Below are 26,440 nucleotides of genomic sequence, written 5' to 3'. Positions count from 1 at the left end.
CCGAGGACATACATCCAAACAGCATGGAAAACATAACTGAAGATAAGAAACTTTTTAATAGAACACGGTGGCTTAAAGCACAGGGACTTGTTGTCATGAGTTAGATCCATTTAATGGATAAAAATTGTACTAAAATGCCGATTTAATTTTTTTTTTATATTTTATTATCCATAGCCATAAAATAAAAAATACAAAAAATATAAGTACATGTATTTGGTGTACAGCATATAGTTTGTTTATTTATGGCCGTTCGGAAAATAATTGTTTTCATGAATTTTCTATTGAAAGAAGGAAGATGGCGATAAGTTCCGAGACTTGTCAAAGTAAACGATAATTACCGTTGAACTTCATGCTTAATTTATTTCGTTTTTGTTATCTTAAATTCAAACATTTCATTCAAGTATTGAATTTAATACTTGAGTATAAATATTTATCACCAAATGTCTCAATTAAAGTTAATTTTTGTTTTCAAGTCATTTAGTTTTTCCTCATTATATTTTCATAACAAGCATGGTGGACTTGACAGACACAATGTATCCTTTTCCTTGGAAATCTTTGTACGTTTTGAAGAAGTACAAGCCCGGTAGGTTGACGTATTAAATGAGATATTATAGTTTCTATAAAGAAAGCGTTGTCATGACATGCAACCAATTCAGTGCATTTAATAAATTGAGCTACGTACGATAATGCAATTTTTGTCTTTGACAGTAACAATTATTTCAGATTTTGTCTTTTGTGAATGCTACAGTAAAGGTGTTTATATACGTTATTTACATTATCCATTATTCTCTCTCAATGCATTACATATTTGAAGTAACCCTAATTTAGGTTAAATGCTGTACGTAGATCTCCAAGTTGCTATTTTTAGCACGTAATTAGCGGAGATACGGTGAGATCGCGATATGATTGACAGACGAAACTAATTATCTTAACATGCTGTTTGCCCTCTAGGCGTTAGTGTGAACATAAATTAGTGTGTACATAATTTACTTTAATAGTTTTTTTTCTCACAAAAATGCATTAGGAATTTGTAAGCTTCATTTATGGTCATGGTATGATGGGAAATAAGATTATTACTATAGAAGGTATGTTACAAGTGTGTTAAATGAATAAGCATACATGTAACCCATTTTGATGCATATTTTTTTTACCATGCAACATCAAGGTCAGGGTACAGAAACACTGTATGTATAACAATATGTACACATGTACATTGTACATGTTTCAACTGTTTTGATATCCTGCTGAAGCAACTGCAGCAGTATGTGTATAATGCTAAGGCCCAGGTATTATTTTCATCGAAGTTGTCCGTAGGCATTTAGTTGCTGCCCAACAAAAAGTTCTTTTTGCCTATTGATTTCTATGAAATATATTACCATGTTCTACATGTACATTATACATTTTTACATGTACATGTATACACATATATATATATATATATATATATATATATATATATATACACAGTCGAACGTCACTCGCTCGAACTCAGATGGCTCGAACACCCGGGATTTCTCGAACACAATTCAAAGTACCAAAATTTTCTCCTATATAATCAATATAAATAACCTTGGATTTCTCCAAGTTCAATTTCTCGAAAACTCAAACTGACTAGTCGGTCCGTTCGGTAATAAATCTAAGAGAATAACCCTCACTAACTCGAACTTGTCAGCAATTTTGTCAGCTTGGGTAATAAAAGGTGTGAAAAACTGAAACCCTATCATTAATCAATGTCATTTTAGTTAATTACAGGTAATATTTAAGTCATCACTAATTCGGTAGTTTTGATCTTAACATAAAACTAATTGAAGTTTGAGAATGTTCCGAAGTCAGTATAATGAAACCATGAAAAAAAATCGGATGAAAACAAATTATTGACCAATGAACCTGCACTCTGGACATTTTTTAAAGAAAACACAGCATTTTTAATGTCCACAAATCGACTTAATCTTCCGAAAGCGAATGAAAAAGATCCACAACTAACACAACTTCGAAAGAAGTAAGCAATTTCTAATGAGGAAGTCAAAATAGGACTGGCAACAAAAGAAATCCGGAAATATACGAACTTCAATTTCTCGAACTCCCGATAACTGGGACACATTTCAATGGTCCCTTGGAGTTTGAGCTACCGAGGTTTGACTGTATATATATTTACTACATGTACATGTATGTACATGTTCAATGTATGTGTAAATTCTGCTACTTTTGCTATCTGTGTTATTGACTGCATGGTTGGGTCATTTTTAGCTCACCTGGCAGATGGCCATGTGAGCTATTGCCATCATTTGGCGTCCGTTGTTGTCCGTCGTCATCATCATTAACTATTTTTCAAAACTCTTCTCCTCTGAAACTACTGACCAATTTGAACCAAATTTGGTATGAATGTTCCTTGGGGTATCCTGCATAGAACTGATGTGGGGAATTTTGATCCCTTGAAAAATATGGCCGCTGTTACTAAAAATAGAACGTGGGGGTCAGACAGTAGTATTTCGTATTTATCTCCAAAACTGTTCGGTTTAGCCAAATTCTGATGTGGACAAAAGTGTTAAGCATGATGAGATCTTTCTGCGGTTAAATTTTCATTTTAATCTATCAAGCCATGTTGGAGTTACATGTATGTATTGCCCTTTTTCAACGTTTTTTGCTATTTTTAATGTTATTTCTGTCAGAACTCTTTTCCTCTGACACCACTTCACAAATTGGAACCAAACTTACTTTAAATATTCCTTGGGGTATTTTGCATAGATCTGATGTGGGGATTTATGATCCATTGAAAAACATGGCAGCCATTACTAAAAATAGAACAGGGGTCAAACAGTAGTTTTTCGCATATATCCCTTAAGCCGTTAAGTTTAGCCAAATTCTGACGTTAGGTAAAAGTGTTCAGCATGGTGAGATATATCTGTGGTCAAATTTTTATTTTGATATGTTAAGGTCTTACTAACCACTTCTAACGTTTCCATTACTTTACATGTTAAAAAAGTAATTTTCAAAGTCTCACTGTGAATTCCCAGGACAAATGACATCTTAAAATTGCATACCGTTGCGAAGCTTGGAAAATAAGGCTTCCAAAATCATTATGCTAATGGTACGATGATAGTAGAAATTCTTCACAAAATTTACTTGAATAAATAATACTGAAAATCCACATTTTTACCTGTTCTGCTAACTGACAGCATGGAGGCAAATTACTCACACATGTAAACAATATTCATACACTTTTGTAGTTAATTACATATATGATTTTAAAGTACACATTCTCAGCTTCATTTTGACTACTTTTAAACATAATACACACAAATAATGCACTTACAATGCATATGTCTAGGTTCAGTGTGTTTTTGGTACTACATAGGGGGGTGGCCATTTGACCCGGAAGTGGTTAGTGAGACCTTAAAAACATTTTATGAGTTTTTATGTTTTTCTTTTTTACATTTTATGAAAGCTTGTGGTATTATGAGTCTAATAAGACCAAAACTATCAAAATCAGACATAGGACTATAAAGAAATGGTCATTTTTATATCATGCCCCTCAGTGATATTTTCCCTAAATTACTAAAAAATTACAATTTTAACTAACTTGTCACACCAAAGTGATACCTATGATAATTCAAGAAGTTGTAATAGCAAATATCATTTATCATTATGAAAAAAGAACAGATTTCAACAATTTATATCATATCTATTTTATTACTGTGTGATTCTAAGTCTGTGCTGTGTGACTATTTCAGTACTTTGAATATCCCAAGCAGTGACGTTGTGTATTTCATGGATGACGTCAGGTTTTGAGTCACTGTTACTGATAAAAATCTTGTTGCTATGTTGTTTTTTAAAATACCTTGCACAATGCACCTCTTAAAATATAGCCAGATTACCAATATCTATACTGATTTTATGGGAAAATGGAAATAATGACCAGGAAAGGCAATTTTCCTCAAATTATGCATTTCTCTGAAATATGCCATAATTTAATTTATGGTCTCACTAACCACTTCTAACTGACAGCATGGAGGCAAATTACTCACACATGTAAACAATATTCATACACTTTTGTAGTTAATTACATATGTGATTTTAAAGTACACATTCTCAGCTTCATTTTGACTACTTTTAATCATAATACACACAAATAATGCACTCACAATGCATATGTCTAGGTTCAGTGTGTTTTTGGTACTACATAGGGGGGTGGCCATTTGACCCGGAAGTGGTTAGTAAGACCTAAGCCATGTTGGAGTTATTGCCCTTTTTCGACGTTTTTTTTGCTATTTTGAATGTTACTTCTTTCAAAAATCTTCTCCTCTGACACCACCTGTCCAATTAGAACCAAACTTAGTATGAATGTTTCTTGGGGTATCCTGCATGGAACCCATGTATGGATATTTGATACGTTGAAAAACATGGCTGCCGTTACTAAAAATAGTACATAGGGGTCAGACAGTATTTTTTTTGCATTTATCTCCAAAAGCGTTAGGTTTAGCCGAATTCTGACAGGGTAAAAGTGTTCAGCATGATGAGATCTATCTGTGGTCAAAATTTGGTGAAAATCTGTTGAACTATGTTGGAGTTATTGCCCTTTTTGGACGTTTTTTGCTGTTTTTAATGTTATTATTTTTAAAAATCTTGTCCTCAGAAACTACTTTACAGAATTCAATGAAAGTTGATATTTTTGTTTTAAATGGCATCCTTAACAAAATGACCGTTTGGATTTTTGATCTGTTATATAGCATGGCCGCTGTTACTAAAAATTGAACATTGGGGTCAGACAGCAGATTTTTGCATACATCTCCAAAACGGTTAGGTTTAACCAAAATCTGACTGGGGTAAAATTATTTAGCATGAAGAGATCTATCTTTGGTCAAATTTTGGTGTAAATTTGTTGACCCATGTTGGAGTTATTGCCCATTTTGGATGTTTTTTTTTCTGTTTATGATGTTATTACTTTAAAATATCTTCTCCCCAGAAACTGTTCTACAGAATTCAATGAAATGACAGTTTTTGATTGCTGAAAAAACATGGATGCCATTTCTAAAAATAGAACAATGGGGTCAGACAGCAGATTTTGCATACATCTCCAAATCTGTAAGGTTTAGCCAATAGCTTTCAATTGCTGAAATGATCCTTATTATAAGGCTTACAAATGTGTCCAATGAATCAAATGGAGTCAAAGTTGTCTGACAACTCCTTGTTAGAGTTATTGCCCTTAAAAGGCAAAAATTTAACCAGGTGAGCGATTCCGGCTCCTGGGAGCCTCTTATTACCCTTATGATAAATCTAGTCAAAGTACTCATGTACTGAATCAATTAATATCGATCATTTAAATTTTTACGCCTCAAATAATCATCATATTGCAAAAACATGGGATAAAAGGGAAGTATTGGGATGGAATTCAAACGTATGTTGACAAAAGCTTATTGTTGTCAATGGTTAATATTGAACTCTTTGATTTTTATTTTTTAAATTTACCATTCTGATTATGAAGGACATTTAATAAACATAAAACAAAATTTGTGATTTATCGTAGCAGTGCGCCAGTTTGCGATATATTTAGGTTTGATGTTGCTTTAAATGGGACACCTAGATGAATGAACACAAAACTCACCAACATACTGCATAATTGAACTATGAACTTAACTAGATGGTCTTACCCAGTTTCTAAATTTTCAAGTCCGAATTCAATTAAAAGATCTTCAGGTCGAAACTGTCTGTCAAATCCTTCAAACTTATGCCACAAACATTGAAATAAGGCATGTCTTTAGATAAACTTCTAAACTAGCTGCATTTCTCAGTTGATAATAGCCCTGATTTATGCCAAAAAATAAGATGAAAATGAGGCTGGGTCAGCCTCTACATGTACATCACAAGTTCTCTTCATCAGCAGCTGTCAACCGTTTTTATAAATGTTTGATTGATCTAACAAATTTATACAATTATCGATCTACATGTAGTTGTAAAAAAGTTAGTTTATCGTACAAGAATGGTGTACTGTGCAGCTTGTGGATGCAGCAACAGGAAACAGGATGGCACACAGGGTCACCTTTTTTGTGACCAAAGTATCCGCATAGGAAGATATGAAGGCTTGGACTCATTATTGTCAGTGGTTAAGTTCCGTATCCTGACCATTCATTGTGTTCAGAACACTTCACTTTAGACAGTTTTGAGGTTCATCAAGACAAGCTCAAAGAACTTGGCTTTCATGAAGTGTTTAGACACCAACTGTAACCAACTGCCATTCCATCCATGTGCCTATCAAAGTAGATGCTGAGACTAGAGATAGTGCCAGTCCTACCACACTATTGCAGATTCCAAGACAAAGGTGCTTTAGAAAAAAAAAAAAAACGAGTTATTTGAGAATGAAAAATAACTATGTTTTGTCATTGAATTGTGTACTCTCAGTAATTGGAGAAGTCTGTTTGTTTGCTGTTGTCCAAATGAAATATCTCTATTATTCATTAACTAAGCAATCAGATTTAAACAAAACTGTCACAGGTAAGTTTAAGCAGAAAAAAAGGTTATCATACACAACTTCATACATGTAAAGACTCAAACTGATGTATGGTTTTATGTCTTTCAACTGAGCAGGTCAGGGATATCAATGTCACCAGTTTCTGTCACCAAAAAACACTGATGATGATGACATGGTTGCTCTTTTTTCTTGAGGAAGAGAACTTGTGCCGTAAGCCAATCAAATGACCACCCAAGCTACATATGTAATTAAAATTTGCAGGTTAAATATTGAAGTTAGTAAATTGTTAACAAACATCGTCTTGACCCATAGTAGGCATAAGGGGCTAGAAAAATACCTTTTACTGATGTCTAAAGATATATGATACACACGTACATTTTGTAACTTGAGTAACAGAAAATGGATCTCTTTGAAGTTGTACCTCAAGGTGCCATTCCCCCAATGGAAGGTTTGGGTTGATTTCAAAGGTTATTACTGGAACCATTTAGGAACTAAGGGCCAAAATGGGCCACATAGATTTGGGTCACATTCTTATCCTGTGTCAAATGTCTAATCACAATCAAACTTCAAAGCTGTATTAAGCTTGAGTAGTGTGTCCATAATTACCCCAACTATTCAGGGTTTGACATCTGTGGCAATGTATCAAGCTGTGCTATGTGAAGCATTTTATTTTATTGGGAAAATATGTGTAATTTTTTAAAACCAAACCTTGAGCTTAAAGTTAAAATAATTAATTTTATAGAAGATGTGAAGGTAAAAACAAGTTATATTTGATTAATTAGGGTTGACATTTACAAAATGTACAATGTTAAGTGAACTCTTATTCTTAGATGATATCATTTTTGAACCAAAATGCTTCAGCATGTAATTTTTATAAGTTATTTGTATTTTTATTTTTTTTCCCAGAGCTATGATATGCTGTGATGACAGACAAGTTGCAATTTCCATTAACTGTTCGTAGTGATGGAGAAGAATTTGTGATTAACAGAGAGGATGAACGAAATAGCCCTGGGCAGTTTTATCCAGACTTTGATGGGGATCGGGGGCGATCCAAAAGGAGGAGACGGTGTGGGCAATGTGGACCATGTCAAGTGAAAGAAAATTGTAACAAATGTAATTTCTGTCTCAGAAGGGATGTTCTCAAACAAACATGCATCTACCGAAAATGTGTTTATCTACGATCAAAACCAAAACCATACCCACATCTTCCTGGAGGAACTGATACAAATCCTGTTTTGTCGCCACCAAATCATTCGTCTTCAAATTCATCCAATGTTGGAAATATCTCTGAAAGACCAAACAGCTGCGGAGCAGTACACAGTGAAGAGAACAATCAGACAACTAGTAATATTTTTAATCCATTTACACCAGTTACAACATCAAGCACTCACAGTTTTTTGTCTGGTGAATCTTTGTTTAAGCCACCAATTCCACAGCCATCTCTGCGGGTGGTCAGTTCTCCTGAGCGGATACTGCCACCGCCACCACCACAAATACCTCCATATAATACACAGAGTATGCAAACAATTCAAAGCAGTCACAATCCTGTGCCTATTACATCTTGTTTAAATGACAGAGTTCTTCCAGATACAATTTCATTACCAAATCCGATTCCCTTACATGAAAGTTCCTGTTCATCATTTACTAGTCCAATGTCTCATTCACACATCCCAAATGAATCAATTAAATATGACAGCTATTTTAACAGATACAGTCGACCATTGCCATCTAATGATACCCGCACGAATCTACCATCACCGTGTATGTATCACCCAGGCTTTCCTCCGCCATTCCATGGGACCACAGGCCCTATTGACAGGTCTCCTTATCATGGATATGTTAAATCTCCATCATCGTTTCCACCGTATATACCATCTAGTTCAAACATGTTACGACATTTACCGTCGCTACCTCATAGGTATCCAATGCATCCACCTCCACCAGGAAGGTTTGTAGATAGTTTTTCTGAACCATCCCAATTTCCTACTGGATATAATAATTATGGATTTCAGCCAACTGATATACAAATGCCTATTCATCATAATGTGTCACATCATCACCATCATCCATTAAGCAATATTAATAGATATCAAGCACCACATTATGAACAATCAAACATGTGTCCAAAAAACGTATATGGCCCTCCTGCATTTCCGAGTTTAGCTTTGGGTGCACTCCGGGTGCAGGAGAGGCCGCACGGTATTCCCAATATCAGATGTAATTTACCTTACCCAATTAGCCGTCCTTTTCCTTGGGAGAAACATTTTTTTCATCCCATTCAAAGACCAAATTCAGTAACAAGTGATGACACAAGCAAATTGAGTACTACATCATCAGGATTTGAGTGTGATGTCATCAGTATTGATGACATTGAAATGAATGCTTATATTAGGTCAGATGGTTGCAATAGCATTGAAATAGAAATTGAAGATCTGTCATCTCCCAATAGTAAGAAAGCAGAGGTTTTAAAACCTGAGTCAGACATGAATTGTAACTACAAATCCAAAGTTCCATCGCCCAGAAAAATTACTCTTTGTGGAAAAGTTACTTTGAAACAGGACTTGGGAGACGAAGGTGTCATACAATTAGAAATTCCTGGCGACAAAGTCACAATTGAAGAAACTGAGCTTGTCCCTTCATTGGCTAAATATTCATGTAATCTTACAGATCTGCTGAAATTTATAGAATCTGAACCAAGAAACAGGTTAGAGACACAACAGGATGTGATCTGTCAATAGCTGCAGCTCCTTACATTCTTGTACATGTAAATGTACATAAATAAAAGTTGCTTAAAGTTTTTATATATGTCCATTGTAAATACTTGTGTATATATATAAGTAGAAATAGTAGAACAATGTACATGTAATTATGTGAACTATTTTTTTCTTTTGAAAGGAATTTTTATTCTATTGGTGCATTTGTAAGCCTTTATACATCAATGTGTACATTGTACATGTATATTTATCTATTGTAAAAAAAATTAAGTTCATTTATCATGTTTTCTTTCTGGAAGTATACAAATGTACATGTACATGCAATATAATTGTGAAACTTGTGTTGAACTACCATTTCAATTTGATGAAAAGCTTTGATTGATTTTGAACCCTTTTTCAGTGGACAATTTAAAAAAAAAACACATACTATTATAATTGAGCTTTGGATCCCCTATGGAGTAAAAAAGGTAGAGCAAAAAAGAAATTTACAGAACAAACATGATCTTGCTTAAAATATACATGTATTTGTTATATGATACAAGTAAAGAATATTTTGGTAGGCTTTAAGTGCCAGTCCCTGTAAGAATCGGGTAGTAGGTGAAACATGGTATAAAAAAAAAACCAAAAAAAAACATAGATTTGACTATTTGTACCATCAGAATCAAGGAAAATGGACAAGATTTTCCATATCATGCTGTTCCATTGAGTTACAATTTCATTGACATGCACTGAAAATGAACATTTCTATGGCAGATAACCCTGTCAAAAACCTCATTTTTTAAGATTCTATTGAAAAAATTCTGACCAAAGCCAAAAAATGCAGGGACCATATAATGGTCTTTTCAAATAGAGAAAGTATCCTAGGGTGATATTACATTGTCAGATTGGTGGGTTTTTGATTTGCACGTTTCTGATTTTTTCCATTTTGCCTGATTCTTATAAATACTTACACTTAAGTTATTTTCACACTCAAATGATATTTCTTGCCTCATGAAACAACCAAAATATTTTACATGTCATATGTTTTTTAAAATATGTTTATTGGGGACCAGTGGAAAATGTAAAATCTACAAGTAGTTCTATATTTTCTGTGTCAGAAATATGCGACTGGCTAAAACTACACAGAAATGTAAGAATCAATAGTAAATTAAGGTTTTCATGTATACTAAGTAAATAAATGCTTTATTATGGAGTTATTATAGAAATAAAATGTTCAATGCCCCAATACTGGAACTTAAGTTTTTATGCAATAATATTTTTATGTCATTGAAACATGTCCATGTAGCAGTAGCCAGTACTAAATAATTTACTACTGAGGATAGGTGGTATTGACAAATCCACATCAGCAGTATTGTACTCTTTAATACACACACACACTAAAAATGAATTTGGTTGTGATAACACAAATTTTATCATCAGATGTTGACTTTCATTTCATTTTTTAACCTTCAGAATGATGACATGTTTTTGAACACGTTTTTTTTAATTGAATTATTAATTACTATTTATTTATTTATGGTTGTACACAAGCCATCATTTTTATAATGAAAATGCTTTATTCAAGTCATATTTCTAACAATTCAAGCATAATACAATGTTCATTATTGTCATGGTAACTGTAGTTAGGATTATACAATGTACATGTAATTGAATCATCTCATTGTCGTTTTTGAGTTGTTGATGCTTTAGAATCAAAATGTCTTTTGTCACCAATCCTTGCCTGGAAATTCCCTACTATTTCTGAACTCTACACAAAAATATAGTCCAAATATAATTCCTTTTAAAACATCCAATCCCTTTTTAATAATCAGTAAATTTGTTTTTGGCAATTATTCACCTAAAAAATACTCTATTATTTTGCAAAATAAAATTCAGATTTAATCATTAAATCTGCTGAAGATTTGAGGGACTCCTTTTTGGTGATAAAAGATATTTAGTTATGAAAATTCATTTAGGGAATTTAGTTTTTGCAGTAATGTGTCAACAAACATTAAATGTGTTAAGCATGTTCCATTTAAGACGCTTATCGGTCAAAATCTTCATCCTATCATTAATATTTTATGATAAAAACAGGAAGTAAAGATCTGTGATTTAAACCAAGTAAAATTGGTGAGAAAATTCAAGATGATTGAAATTGTCTGGTTTTTATATTCATCAAAGAAATTGTTTTCTCAAGATGAAATTAGTTTTATTTGAGTATAATTATAAGGTAAAATAGATACTCATTTAAAATAGTTTTTGAATATATATGCAAATTAAATTGTGGACAGGTGTAAAAATTTGAGAAAAAGTGAAATTGGACAAATTTTGTAAATGTGCGTGAAGTTGGATACAGTTTAACTGTTGGTTATGGTTTATACTTCAGGAATCAGTAGTAAAGATTGACATTCAGTATCTACATATTTGGGGAAACATAAATATATGACTACAGTTTTTATTTTACTTCATGTAATCTTTGAAAGTTTGTGTATGCTACATTTTCACCATAATCAAAAACCTCCAGTGCTAAAAGCACTTTGATTTTTTATGACACATGAGTTCTTATTTCAGAGGAAAACTTGATTTGGTCAAATATTTTGACTGCTCCCTTGCATTTAGCAACTAGTAGTACTGTGTTTTTTTTCATTGTTTGCATAATATATTGCAGAATGTTTTGGGAAGAAGAACATTTAAATGTACAGTTTTTTGGTTTGAAATTCATTCCAAAGTTCACCTGTTATCTCAGTGTTTTTTTTGCAGTCCATCAAATATGCAAATCAACTTCATCTACTCACTTGTTTAGTTGTTTAGGTCATGAGATATGGGCAGCAACTTTGCCACAAAAATGTTCAAAATTCAATAAGTAAGGCCAAATAAAATTACTTAGTACATTTTCATCCCCATCTGCCCCGAAAAATTAATTAAAAAAAATGGGGTGGGAGTTTCAAAATATTTTTTTTTTTTCATGTCAGTTTCTAGCATTGAGGTACTATAACACACAAATTTGTCATTTCTTGGTGTCTAAAATGATGTTTCTTCTCTGAAAGTGATGTGGTTATGAATTTTTAACATACAATGTATCAATCCTTGAGGCCTGGTAGGGAATAATATATAAAAAATTAAATCCTCCCACCAGCCCATGAAAGTCTAACATTTAAGTTCACTTGGTCTAGCGCTGATCTGAAATGCTTCATATTATCATAACCATTCTGTTATTGTGTATATTTATTGTTTTAATCAACTTCTGCTTCTTTATTTGCCATTGAAAACCAGGTCTGGTTTTTCAGCTTTATAAATACACATATTTAATTTGCCAAGAATGTAAACTCTTTTTTTCCTATTTTCTTTAGAGTTTTTACTCCTTTTACGTTTACAAAATCTGTTGTTTTTTTTGTAATTCAGTTTAAATACCATGCAGACAAATACAAGGTTTGGGAAGCATATAGATTTTAATGTGTGTGTTATCTGTCATTTTGTCTGTCTGTTTCTCCATTGATCAAGGTTAACGTTTTAGTTTTTTTTTTAAGAGGTTGGATCATACTGTTACAAACACATATGAGCATATTAATGTAAGCATTCTCTGTCTGATAAAACATTGTCCAGTATCACCACCATTTATTTATTTTGTTCATTTTTAAAATATATTATTAATGCAAAAAAAATAACCCAACCAGATTCCGTTAGGATTATCAACTAAAATTAAATGGCATGCTTGACATTTTAAATAACAGAAAATGTTTTGTGTAAACACCTGAGTTTTTCTTGGGCTGACAAACTTTTCAGACCATTGTTTAAGATCCCCGTCATTGTGTGAAAGTATTGAATTTTCAGTTGTTTTGCTTTTTTAAACTTTGATTGTTATCTGTTAAAATATGGTGCTTTTATATTGTTGCATTTTATCATTTTACTGCTACATACATGTACATGTACATTATGGATTGTTTTTGTTTGTTATTTTTAGAATTCAGAAGTACTATTCTGTTGATCAGAATTCATTTAAAATACATGTGCAATGTATTACATTTATAAACTTTGTTGAATGTTTTGTCATTTTTTGTTTAATTGTTTGTTTTTCTATTCATTATGTACTTTTTTGTTAAGAATGTTCAGTGAACAAAGCTTGATAATTTATAGAAATATTACATGTAGGTATTTATGAAATTCCATATTGTAACTTTTTTTCATGGTACATGATTTCAGTTCAGTTTGTAGTTATTTAACATTCTATAATAGAAGTACTGATTTGTGATGGGTAATGTTCATGTTTTTTTTTTCACACTTCAAAATTAGGGAAAAATAAATTGCTATTGAAAAATAAAAACAAGTTATACAGTGTTTAATTATAAGAAAACCCATCATCAATTTGAACTTTTTTGGTCATATACATGTTTTCTCACTGGAAAATTTTTTTTTTCAAACTAACAGATTTACTTTCTTTCAGGATCTACAATATATGAAGTTAACAATGAAATAATATAAACTGCAGTAAAATGAAATGAGATATGGAAAAAATGATGTTATACCTCCACTAATTAGAGTTGGGAAGTAGGGATTATATTGCAAGCTTCTTGACCGTCTATCCATAAACAGTTTCTCTTCTCCTGTTGCAGGGAATGTGTTGAAATATGGTTTACTGCTTTTGTATAGTGACTTGTTCTGTTTCCCCTGTCCGGGTTCCTTGGTTATTCATTTCATGTTTACCATAAATATCGAGTGGGGTATTCTATGCATAACATATTGTACAACTTCTTGTAAAAAGTCTCAGTTTGATATTTGTACAACAGCATTCTAGTGAAAGTTTTTGTGTTCAATGTACTTCATTTGATCTTTTTATATTTTAAGTCTTTATTGCAAAATGTTGTTCTAAAATATACACTAAAATATGTACAGTGCATTGTACATATTTATTGCAAGATGTTTATTTAAAATGTACAGCAATATTGTGTACATTGCCTGGTAGTACACATTTATATCCACATCTTGTTAGTGTACAAATGTACTTGCACACCAAGTCTTAATACTACATGTGTACATGCACATCTTGTGAGAGTAAAATTGTACTATGTACATTGCATGTCAGAATGTATAATGTATACTGTATTTGAGTTCAGTGTTAGTTCAGCTTTTTGTAAGATGTGTACATTTATACTAACTGGTTCAGAAATGCATACTGATATTTGTACTAGTCAGGCATACATATATCTGCATACACTTAAATTTAGTTTACTCTTCAACTTAAAGACTTAAATGAAAATATCTAGACAGTGATTACATGTTCACAAGTGACTCACACTTTTTTACATTTTTTCCAGGAAGGTAATTTTATTTCCACCAGAAGTTCACCCCATTTTACATTTTTCTAGTTTTCTAAGGGAGGTAATACTCTTTTTAAGCCATGTCTTGATCAAGTTTTTTTTACCACTTTCTATGATAAATTTATATTTTAACATGCTTGCTAAATCGCTCATACTGAAAATATGAATTTTACCATATCTAGTGAAGAAATAATTCAGATGTCTCCCACCAGAACTAGGAACTAGTACATACTTTACAAGTTCTTCAAACTGTATGATAACTCTAAAACTCTTAAAGGGATTTCCATAATTTTTTGGGGGTACGACGTTTGTTTTCATGGAAGAAAGTTTAATTTTATTTTTCAGTAGTTTCCAATTTTTATTCTCAGGTATGGGACCAAAAAAAAACATTGGTAAAAGATGGGTATTGTACGCATGGGTAAAGTGGGTGTTTTTCGTTGGATGGTTATTTTGGAAAATGTTAGCTGAAAGTTGAAAAATTACCAAAAAAATTCTGTAAATTATTTACCCTGGGCTTAAATATATGTGCAATCACTTATCATCTGCCGAATCTCAAGAAAATGGCCAATTTGAATAACCCACCATATTTTAATTCATTGCATCTTGATATTAGATAGAAACTTTCAAAATTTTGGTGGGGAGACGTATTGTTTTTGGCTTGTCTGTCTGTTCGTGTGTCCGTCACAAATTTTTGTCAACGCATCTCCTCTGAAACTGTAGAACCAAAATATTACGAAAAGTGGTATGTAGCAAGAACATTGTATGTAGTCATGCATATTACCAGGAAATTTTTATCCCCTAATTTTTGGAGGCGTTATCCCCTATGAACTTAGAAATTCATAAATTCCATTGTCAGTGCAAGTCCTCTGAAACTGTTGAACCAAATTTTGCGAAATGTGCTATGTAGCAAGAACATCATATTTAACTGTGCGTGTTACAAGGAAATTTTTATTCCTTAATTTTTGTTGGAGTTATGCCCCTTTGAACTTAGAAATTTGTGTGCCCTTTGTCTAAAATCCTCATAATTACTTCGTCAGTTCAAATTCTCTGAACTACTGAACCGGTCAGCGCAACTTCTCTGCACCTCTCAACAGAATTTTATTAAGCTGTTCTGTGGACACGGTGGATACTGCAAGTGGATGCAGTTTGTCGGACAAGGTAAACATTTATTGTTGCAGAAAAAAACAAACTTTAAATTGTACTGTTTTCAGCTCTTGTATCGTATGCCTTCTAACACACCTTGTCGGATATATTCATGTGTACCTAAAGGACATCCTTTGAAAGTTTATGTACAACAAAGGATATCCTATGACCGTGTTTTGTGTCTTCACATTTTTAAAAATTTGTCATAGTGCAATTATTTTCATCATACATGTAGATTAAGGTTGTTATTATTATTATTATTGTAGCATGCTTTTATGGATATTTTTCAATAAAATGTAATGAATTTTCATTAGAAAGGAATAAAATTGATCTCTTTCTTGAATGAGTCACCATTCATTCAGTGGAATTAGATGGAAAATATTTCTATTGTGATTCTGAAGAATTTTACTGGTAGTTATTTTGAATTGTAGGAAAGTGAAAATAGATTGGAAGGTTGGTATTGTTTTGGGGTTTATGGCCCTAACTGTTGCAATTAAGCAAGTATTTCATAGATACTAATTAAATACATGCAAGTATAATCATGGATCTCTATGGTATTGTAGCAAAGTGTTCTGTTAACTGATATTTAGGTATATTTAATTGTGTTATATTTTTTCCACAGTGGCCAGTTTTTAAAATGGGGATGATGGTTGAAATCATGCTGAAGTACTCAAATCCTGCTGCATTTTTTGCACCTGTCTGAAGTCGGGAATTTCTGGCCTCTATATGTCTTGTTTTGTTTTCACTTTCAATTTACTTCTATGTTGCTGGAGTATATATAGAGGCACCTATTTCACTGTACCTGTGTAGAATGTTGTTTTGGACCAGTTACAGTCGCCCAGTGGTGTGAAAGTTTCCATGTCATTCACTGAAGACCAATGGGTGGCCTTAGGCTGACATTTTTCATTCCAGTGTGTATGTTGTCTCTGACATATTCACCATACCCATTCTCTATATATAATACAAAGGTTTTGGAATGAGGGGTCAGGAAAAGGCATCTTATGAAATTTAACTATATTACTTCAGTATGAGCAGATGATCTTGTACTACAAGGAGCAAGACAATAAAGGGAAAGCTGGGATTTACTTAGGGGGTTGTGACTAATTGAACCATTAAGGATTTTAAATCCTGTTTTATATTCAGCCTATTCAAAAGGAAATGTGTGTGTATCAAAAATACAAATAATAAAATTCTGTTACATTAATTATATTTTCATAGGATCACATTTCAGCACATTTATAAACAAATATCACAACTTTATTGGTTACTTGATTCAGAGAGAAACAGATACTCGCTAATTGGATACCGTGGAATACAATATTTCCATGATCCCTGCTTGCTGAAAATAAGAATGTCTTCATAAAAGTATTACACTTTTAATCACATAATTCACCTTATTACAGCAAAAAGAATCAACAGGTCTGAACTTTTCTCTTACTGCATAAAACATTACTTTTACACATATTTTATAATACAATACCAAGATGTGAAACACTCATACATTTAATGACAATTATCAACAATGATCAAGAAAAAATATTTTAGTGAAGGCCTAATAATTCAAGTTGCTTAGTTACAAGTTGTGTTGAAGAATACAATATCCACTTTCCCCCCTTTTCTTAAAATTGAAGAAAAAAATAGAGTTATCTCCCATTTGCAATAATTTATTATTTATCTTGTATTGAATGATTGAGCCTAAATTCATGTTCAATTTTTTCATCAACATGCTGAAGTCCTAACAGCTTAACTCATTAGAATATGAAATAAAATACATCTCACACGGGGCTGCAAGATATATGTAGAAAACTATTTAAGTAGGGAACATCTTTTGAAATGACCATGATGTACTTATCATAAAGTAATTTGACTACTTAACTGGTCTTTAAATCTATGAATTAGAAGTATGATTGATTGGGCTTAACAATTACATGTTTCTTGAAAATAAAACATTGACAAAAAAAAGATGTTCCACTATACATGATTATATTTATAAGGGGTAAATTTCTAAATTCAATTTTATTGACCAACTTTTACATGAAATCTCATCAACAATACTATTGCAAACAATTTGTACTCATGCCTGATTCTGCACTTTCAAACCATAATATGAAATGGCATCTATTCTATTAAATTTTAATGGAGAGTTCATGTACATCAAGTTTTTTGACAACATGACAAAACCTGAAATTAAAGCATGAATACAGGAGTACAGTCATGAAATGTTTTTGCCCTACAACTTTTTTTTTGGCAGGGCATAATAGTATGAATTTTACAATATAAAGCCTATGGTATTCATCTTCATAGACGTTAGAATAATATCCTATCATTTTAATAATAGACAGACATTGTTTACCACATGTGAACTCTATTTAAATTTTGCTATAAGGATTACAATACAAATAGGAGGTAGAAGACATACAACACTTAATTTTCAGTTGTACTGTCTTACTTTTAAATAGCCTCATTTAAATTACTAGTACAACAGCCTTTTATTAGGTTAAGTCAATCAATCATTTAATATACGACTCCAATCCAATTTATTTACCAAAATCAAATATAGTCAAACAAATGGGTAAGCACCAAGTGGTTCTAACACCACAAGTACAGTGTCACATGACGGAATCCTGCAATGTCATTGGTCCTTTTCTCTCAAGTCCTTGTTTGAAGAGCTGCGCTTCATTGGTGAAGTTCTGAACATAACTGCGTAGTAGAAGAAGTAAGACACAGCAGTTATGAGACAGGCCAACAGAAGTCCTCCCAATCGGCCTCTGGTGAAGACAGACTCAAAAGTCAGGTTTATTGCTATTGCTGAAAAACAATTAAATATCAGTATTTTAATAAAATAAAATATTTTCATTCATTGAATTTATAACTTCTTAGGTTATATAATATCATATAACCAATCATTTAAAGCCATGTGTTCTTGCTATTTGAGTATGGAAAGATATATATAACTAGAATTCATATAAAGATGAAGAGTAAGCCATCAAAGTTTTTCTACCAAGTATGATGGACACTTTTAACATTCTGCAGTTACACAGAGCATATTCCTTGATATAAAAAGCATTATTTTACAAAAGTTACATACTCTTATATCTATTTAAGAAGCGCTATTCTGCAAAAGTTACATTCCGATACATCTATTAAAATAGTGCTATTTGGCAAAAATTTAATATCATTAACATCTATCTAAAATCATGCAAGGCTAAAACATGCATTCCTTACTATAGAACATGTTTTCTACTGGATAACTCCCAATCTACACGGCATTAATTATATTAATTATACTAAATTCTATGCAAAATTTCTAATTTTCATTAAAGTAAATAACAATAAAAGAAGTGTATGTTAACATCCATCAAATTCAGTAAATAGTAAACAATTTGAGTAGTTCTACCCCTTTGCTTGCAATGTGAATACATGTAATTCATTTAAAATTCAGACACTGCTGATGGTGAAGGTGTGCACAAGGTGCAAGAGAACCCGATGAACAACCAATGGCCTATTTTAAAAGACTGTCCATTAAGAAACTAGGCAGTTGCAATTTTTTGTTCCAATGTAATGTTTATATCATATATATATTTGTTCAATATTACAAAGATTTTTTAAATTTGACAGTAGTAGGCTCAGTAAATGATTTTACAGTTCCCTAAGAAAGCAACCAAATTTTGCACAAAATGAAAGAATAATCTCAATTTTTCAATGCATTTTAATGCTTTCTATGTAATTTATTTCTATATAATCTTTGCAGTTAATCAAAAACCAGCATTAACTTTCAGAAAGGATGCATTTGTGATATGAAATAGGCAAAACAATTTTGAAAACAAAATTTGTCATGTGCCATTACCTCTGCCTGGTTTTTATGAGGACTTCCTCTTAAAATGCCATATATGTAACACTATAGTCCTTTCTAGTATACCGATTATTATTTTGGAAAAAAACTATACATTCCTCTTCCTCTTAAATCATCCAAATCAAGAATGATAACTCTTACAAAGTGTCAATCATATACAATCTACTCAGTATATAGTTCTATCTCACGAGTACAACAACCAAATGACTGTAACTGTTTCTGATTTTAAAAGAAATAAAATTGAAATTTTTGTGGTTTTTTGACATGCATGAATCACCTCCTGAATGATACAGTTAGATATATAAAGAATGCTGCTTGAAACCCTACTCAAACAGTGTTCTAGGATTTTTCAAATACTTTAGGTTTCCACAGGAAAACTCTAAATGAAGATTATTTTTCCCACACTTGACGTTTGCTTTCCAATCTTAATAAATTATTAAATAATTCAAGCTTTCTACATGCAAAAGGGATAGTGAAGCATACGAAACAACTTTCCCACAATGAAATTGCACACGCCCTGGGTGACAGAAAAGTTGAATCCTAGAACACTGTCAATCAGGCTGGGAAACAATCTAATGTGAAAGGATTTAAATCATATAAAGGTTAGTTAATTGGCCCCTAATAGTTATTCCCCTTTTTTTCCCTAATTCCTAAGCAATTGAAGCAATATCAAAACCCCCAAATCAATTCCAATCTTATATTTGTGGTATATGGAACCAAAAGTGTCTAATTATGAGGATGATGCAAAATTACAGTGCCATACCACAAAAATTCTTTCTGTTGTATATTTGCAGGCTTACACTCTGGTCAGCTACACATCCCTATCTTACAATATTATAACTGCAGCTAGCCACAATCCTGGCAAAATCTTTCACAACACAATAAAAATTGTGCATTACAACCTGGGCGTTACATAAAATTGGGGTTCAGGAGTATTTGGAGTTAAAATGAGCAATATTGCAAAGATTAATAGCAAGCAAAGGGTATGTCATTAGCTATAGTTCAGATTGTTAATTACACGGTAAATCAATGTGCAAATAGACATGTTTCCACAATAATTGTAGAATACTTACACTTACTGTATTATTCATGTATTCAAATCTATGGATGAAATTAATGACTTGGTTGATTGAGATTAAATTTTAAAGAGAGTCTTTCTTTTGGTACAGTGTAACTCATCTCAACCAAACACCTATGGACTTATAATGTGTTCAAAGGTTCAAAATACATTTAATATAGGATTAAACATTTGGACTATTCACACAAAAAAAAAAAAAAATAAATAAAAATTAAGGTCTTTTATGTCAGGTTTGTGAGTGAATGGTGTGATTTTACACATTCATAAATTCTGGAAAACCAATGTTTAATCCTTATAATTCCAATCCCTAACTATCTGAAATATTTCAATAGTTTGTTTTCTTGTAGGCTCAAATTAAGTGAAATTTACATGCAAAATTGACATTGCAAATGGCTGCATTCAACTGATAATGTGACATGGTTGTCAATTTAAATATTTACAGGCAACTGATAATTGTGTTCTTTCAAAAATTGTTGTTTAGAATATACAATGTCATAACATGAATGGAATAAAGCAAATAATACCGCTTGAAGCCTCTAAACAGCTCTATCTTTTGATGAAGCGATGGAAGACACGTTGTTATGATATATATATGGAATTTACACTTTTTTTGTTGCATCTACTTGAAGTTCTAGGCAGATGACTTCATATTTGTTATAATAAGTTTTAACATTTAATTGTAAAATTTAAAAAAATGCATACTTTTTTCATTCTTCAATTCAGATTTTTTTAAATTCATACATTTTAGCCAATAATAATTAATTGTGTTTCTTTAGGTAGGTCAAACATTTCAATTTTTCATTTTATGAAATGAAGAAATCATGTGACAAGAGTATTAGTATGTTAACTATGGCTTGTTTGAAACCTTGGTACATCCATTTTAATTTAACCTACTTTGAATGAATGAGGGTGCAGGCCCAGTTGGAGAAGACATTTGAGTTAAATTAAGGAATAACAAAAAACTTTTCCATTGGCAATTAAATGTTTGGGGTCAGTGTAGGAAACAGAGGTTGGGTCAGGAAACTAGAATCACACAATTTACTTCAATGTATATCGAACTAAAGTTCTGCAAACAAGATTATATATTCAGATATTAATTCAATTTAAAAAGTAACACTACTTCTGATTGGATAAAAAGTTTTGTTTATTATCTTGTACACCAAATTTTGTAATGACTGTGACATCATCAAACTTTTTTTATGATTTACTTGTTGAATTTTGGTACTTAAATTAAATTATAAAAAATGATAGTTATGTTTTTTCGGTCTATTTGAAATAACCTCAATGCCCTTGGTGCACACTTTAAAATAACCTACTACGCAGTTATTTAGTATGCACCACATGAATCAGTTTGTTTCTTCATAGACCAAAAAAAAAACAGTCATTCCTTGAATAAACAATTCATAAAATAAGCAAAAAAATCCTGATTAACAGAATGTAAAGTATGATTACAATCATTCAAAAGAAATATAATATCTGTATCCATTTCTGTAAACAATGAAAAGTTTTAAAAATTTTATTATTTTTTTTATTTTAAAAGAAAACGATTTTTTGTTTACCCAAGAAAAACAGATTAGGGAAAAACAGTTTAAGTGACTTCATGATAAAGTCCTTAACAAACTGTTGTCCTAAAGCACATACCATTACTTAAATTTTGACCTCATACATAAAAAGTTCCATAATTCCAAATTCTATGTAATATGAAAATTCAAATTACAGCAAAACTTATGATGAGAATAATGAGTTATCAACAATGATCAAAACAGCTAAATTGTGACAAAGATCAAGATCAAACACACAAAAAAAAAAATGAAAATGACTAAGGAATAGGAGTATTCACCAAGTCATGTGTCATTTTAGTCAGGAGTTTAAAGAGGTTTTTGTGTATATATAGCACACAAGCATGCACGTAATTCTAAGTGAACTAATGAATGACCCAAGCAACATACTACATTTACCTATTGTGGAAACAAATCTATAATATAAATACTTGTGCAAACAGTAAAGTATTTACGCATGTGCAGTGAAAAACGAAAAGAAAAAGATATAAATATTTGCCTATCTGATTAATACTAATAAAGAAAAAGTGAAAAAGTAAAAAGCGACTAATTTCAAATGCAGAGGCTCATGGGATACCTGTTGTCTATACAATTTCCATTGGTCTTTGGGTCGCCAGTCGCGAGTCATTATCCAGTAGAAATAGCTACTTATACATATTGCAACTAGTCTAGTACACAAAAGAAGTAGTGGAATAGCACAGAAACTGGTTGATAGTGGCACACATATGGCTGAAACTATAAAGACAACAATCTCAGCTGATGATTTCAAGGTCATAAGTAAAAGATTCATCTTACTACATGTAATGGAAACTAATGGTTTCATGTGATTTAGTACACCTTGCTGGCAAATCTAAGGGCTGTTTTGTCTGTTGGAATCCCCTTCCCTTCTCCTTCTTGTTCGGACATTTTATTAATAAAGGAACCCAAATTTCGTCTGGAACTTTCAAAATATTGCAAAGCTAAAACTTAAAGGAATTGACAGAAAGGTACAACAAGGAGTGGAGCATGTGGCTTAATTTAACTCAAATGTCTTCTCCAACTAGGCCTGCACCCTCATTCATTCAAAGTAGGTTAAATTAAAATGGATGTACCAAGGTTTCAAACAAGCCATAGTTAACATACTAATACTCTTGTCACATGATCGATGACAACATACCAAATATCGAAGACCTAAGGACATCTGAGAAAAAAATGTTCTAGTTGGTATATCAGGTGCTTAATAAGCAATTAGTCTGCTAAAGCAGCATTAAATTTAGGTGGTCCAAAACATTTACTTATAAAAAAATTCTGTCAAGAGGAAGCAAAGCTATTAATACAGCATGAGGGGCAGTTGAATTACAAACCCAACTGTCAGGAAAGTTCCCCATTAACAAAAGGATATTTAGTACCAAAAAAAAAAATCTGGAAGAAGTAAATCATTAAATAAATGGGACATGGCTGAACACAAGTATTAGATTGATTGATTGATTGATTGTATTTTAATGTCCTATGGCAGATATTTTGTGAATTTTTTATCAACCAAACAGACCTAGCTTTGTACAAGTCGGGCATGCTGAGATAGATATATAAAAATCTTTCCCATTGTAATTCAAATATATCACTACTCTGTGAAAATTGCCTTTAATCTTATGGACTTACAATTATAGTAAGGTGAGGATTGATATTATTGTCAGTAATACAGGATTTATCACATTACCAGCTCAAGGGAGACAACCAATATAGAAAATCTATACAAAAACTAATCTTTTACTTATGACCAGTAAATTGACATTTTGAGAAAAATTCTTTGATGGAAACAGCTGAAATTAAAATGTACAAATATACAAATAAGTAAACAAAACTATTTTCCAAAAACCATTTAGGATGATTCAATATTATCTAAAGACAGGAATAAACTCATAGTTGAACAAGCTAATGTACTTTCAGCTAATTATAGAAAAATGTTAGTAATTAAATTTGGTTACAAAGTTGATACATGTCCCCTCCCATATCTATTTTTTAAGCTTTAACTAGAAAAACTGAGGATCGCTCACTAAAGGATTCCATCAACTCCCAACCTCTGTATCCACATGGACAAAATATAAACAGTCACAAACAGAAAAAGATATCCCATCAATCTGAAATCAAATCCCATGAAATATGGCATACCTATGTAGAGTGTCTGTCAAAATATCAAGTGTCTGTTATCAGCAGTTACAGAGAAAGTTGCTCATGGAAGAACAGACAGACAGACACCACAATCACTATACCTCCAGTAAAGCCAGGGGTATAAATATTTAAATAAAAAAATTTGGTAATGATTCCCCGTAACTCAAGCCTCTATATAAATTGATAAACATAAAAATACCCTACTTAAGCCTATCAAAATACTTTAAAAGAGTTACTTCCCTTTAAGGAAGATTAAACATTAGGAACTAAAGTGGTAATTGGCAAATAGCATATTGCAACAATACTTCACAGGCAAAAAGCAATTACAAATATTGACTGTTTGCCATACACAAGCAATACAATGGCATCATTTAATGAATTAAAATAATCCTTAAAATGTGCAGTTGTGCTACACAACAAAAAAATAATGTTTCTCAGCCTCTAAGTAGAAGCAAACAAATTATATTTCATGCTTATATTAATATCTAAGTTTACATATGAACTTTTGTGTTGATTAAAGTTAAGCAAGTACAATATTTCAGTAAGAGAGTGAATAAAATGCATTCTTTAAAAAATCATTACATATCTCCAATGAAAAAAAAAGAAAATAACCTTTCTATGCTTGAATTCAAGAAAAAAACAAGCACAAAATATTGGGGAAGGATATCATGTACCCTTTTGACCTTTTACCTTTGACCTATGACCTTACCAATTGTATGAAGGGTGAAATAGATGATACTACACAACAGCATGAGACGAATGAGTTCTTTGTCAACTGCTTTGAATGCAAACCAGAACACCAAAGACAGACCTGAAATAGAAATGCATTTTAGTAATAAAATATAGAATTTACAAAGAGAGTTGGGAGGTAATTCTTTAGATATTTGAAAATATCTGTCAAAAGCAACCTCTTTAGGTCTTCTTAAGAGTATTTAATGGCAATGACGTCAAGTATCAACAATGATATAGTGCTACCAGAGTTTTTGCAATGAAAAATGTAGTAATCAAATCAAATGTCAATTTGAATGATTTAAAATGAAATAATTGGATTACTGATAAACAAAACTATAGTTCCTTTCAGATATTGTCAGTATCAAAATATATGTATGAAATTACATTGTTATGATCTACAAAAGATACCCTTATTCTAGCTTTATACTAAAAGTACTGTAGATTGTAGAATATTTTGCTGTAATTCAACTTTTGCTATTTCAAAGGTGGACAAAAAAGAATAAAATACAGTACTGGAAAATGGATTTTGTAGACTTACATACTTATAACTTTTAGAAACTTTGAGAATTGAAATCCAAGGATATGTTAACAGAATCTAGTAAATTAACCTCCATATTAATTTCTAGTAAAAATGTTAAGTTTAAATAATTTGCAGTGCACTGACTACCATGAAAAATATCGGTGTTTCTTATTTTGCCAGATGCTAAATGATGCACATAGTTTTTAAGCCATGAGTAAAATATTTTGAAGAATTTATTTTGGCATTTTTTAGACAAACCGCTAAAATATGCAAAAATTAGCACCAAACAAAAATTTCCTGCCAAATGGAATATCTTATAACATTGTTTTCCTTGATGTTTACTCTTTCATACATATTGAGTCCAGCAAAGGGAACAACCAAAAATTGGCCAAATTTGACAGTTCTAACAACATTGGGACTTTTTCAGACCCTTCTATACTTACATTATATTTCCTGTATCAATTTGACCAGACGTTTGATTGGTTGAGTGTAGTTTAACATCATCAACATACAATGTGCCTTGTATTTAGCAATATTTAAGTTTTTGGTTTCTGACTCAGCCAGGGGGTCAAACCCATAACCACTTGCACTCATACCTGTTAACCCTCTTATATTAGGAGGGGGCACCCACAAAATCAACCAAAAATTAAGAATCTCCCACATAGAAATATCAGACTTCTATTAGGTTTTGTTTTAAAATTACAATATTTTCTGCAAAAGATACTTAATACTTGATTTTTAAACCAAAAACTGCTTTTACATAAAAATCCCCACGTCAGGAGGAAGAATCTCCCACATGAATACAGGTATGTGCACTAAAAGCAAACATGATACCACCATGCAATGGAGGCTGATATAACTAAATATCATGTTTTTCATAGTATAAAATGTTTCCATACATTTTTTGAAAAGTCAAAAAGGGTACTTTTTTTC

The 26,440-nt window shown here is 31.8% G+C and overlaps 2 protein-coding genes across 19 annotated transcripts in view; one reads left to right on the top strand and one right to left on the bottom strand.

Annotated features, from left to right (window-relative positions):
- The first annotated feature begins 496 nt into the window (after positions 1-496).
- Positions 497-9,812, top strand: LOC148610093 (uncharacterized). Its single transcript, XM_088542165.1, has 2 exons — positions 497-583; positions 7,373-9,812. The coding sequence occupies exon 2, from the start codon at positions 7,390-7,392 to the stop codon at positions 9,202-9,204; it is 1,815 nt and encodes a 604-aa protein (XP_088398291.1). The 5' UTR covers positions 497-583; positions 7,373-7,389; the 3' UTR covers positions 9,205-9,812.
- A 6,995-nt stretch (positions 9,813-16,807) lies between these two features.
- The window catches only part of LOC148610091 (tumor protein p53-inducible protein 11-like), a 213,150-nt gene continuing 203,517 nt past the window's right edge, over positions 16,808-26,440 (bottom strand). For 9 of the 18 annotated variants that reach the window (XM_088542152.1, XM_088542153.1, XM_088542146.1 and 6 more), the window contains 2 exons: positions 24,965-25,066; positions 16,808-18,425 (listed from right to left, as the gene is read on the bottom strand). In XM_088542152.1, coding sequence (XP_088398278.1) covers positions 18,250-18,425; positions 24,965-25,066 — 278 coding nt within the window. In that variant the 3' untranslated portion in view covers positions 16,808-18,249. Of the gene's footprint in view, positions 18,426-20,543; positions 20,572-22,684; positions 22,843-24,964; positions 25,067-26,440 lie in introns of all 18 variants that reach the window. The other 9 variants (XM_088542147.1, XM_088542159.1, XM_088542150.1 and 6 more) reach the window with 3 other exon arrangements.

Source organism: Perna viridis, chromosome 8, assembly GCF_037379345.1.
Source record: "Perna viridis isolate PV_CMFRI_1.1 ecotype Kerala chromosome 8, ASM3737934v1, whole genome shotgun sequence".
NCBI lineage: Eukaryota > Metazoa > Mollusca > Bivalvia > Mytilida > Mytilidae > Perna > Perna viridis.
This window is presented reverse-complemented; position numbering and strand designations above follow the sequence as displayed.

Coding starts and splice junctions, on each gene's coding strand:
- LOC148610093 (XM_088542165.1), top strand. CDS start 7,390: ATGACAGACAAGTTGCAATTTCCATTAACTGTTCGTAGTGATGGAGAA.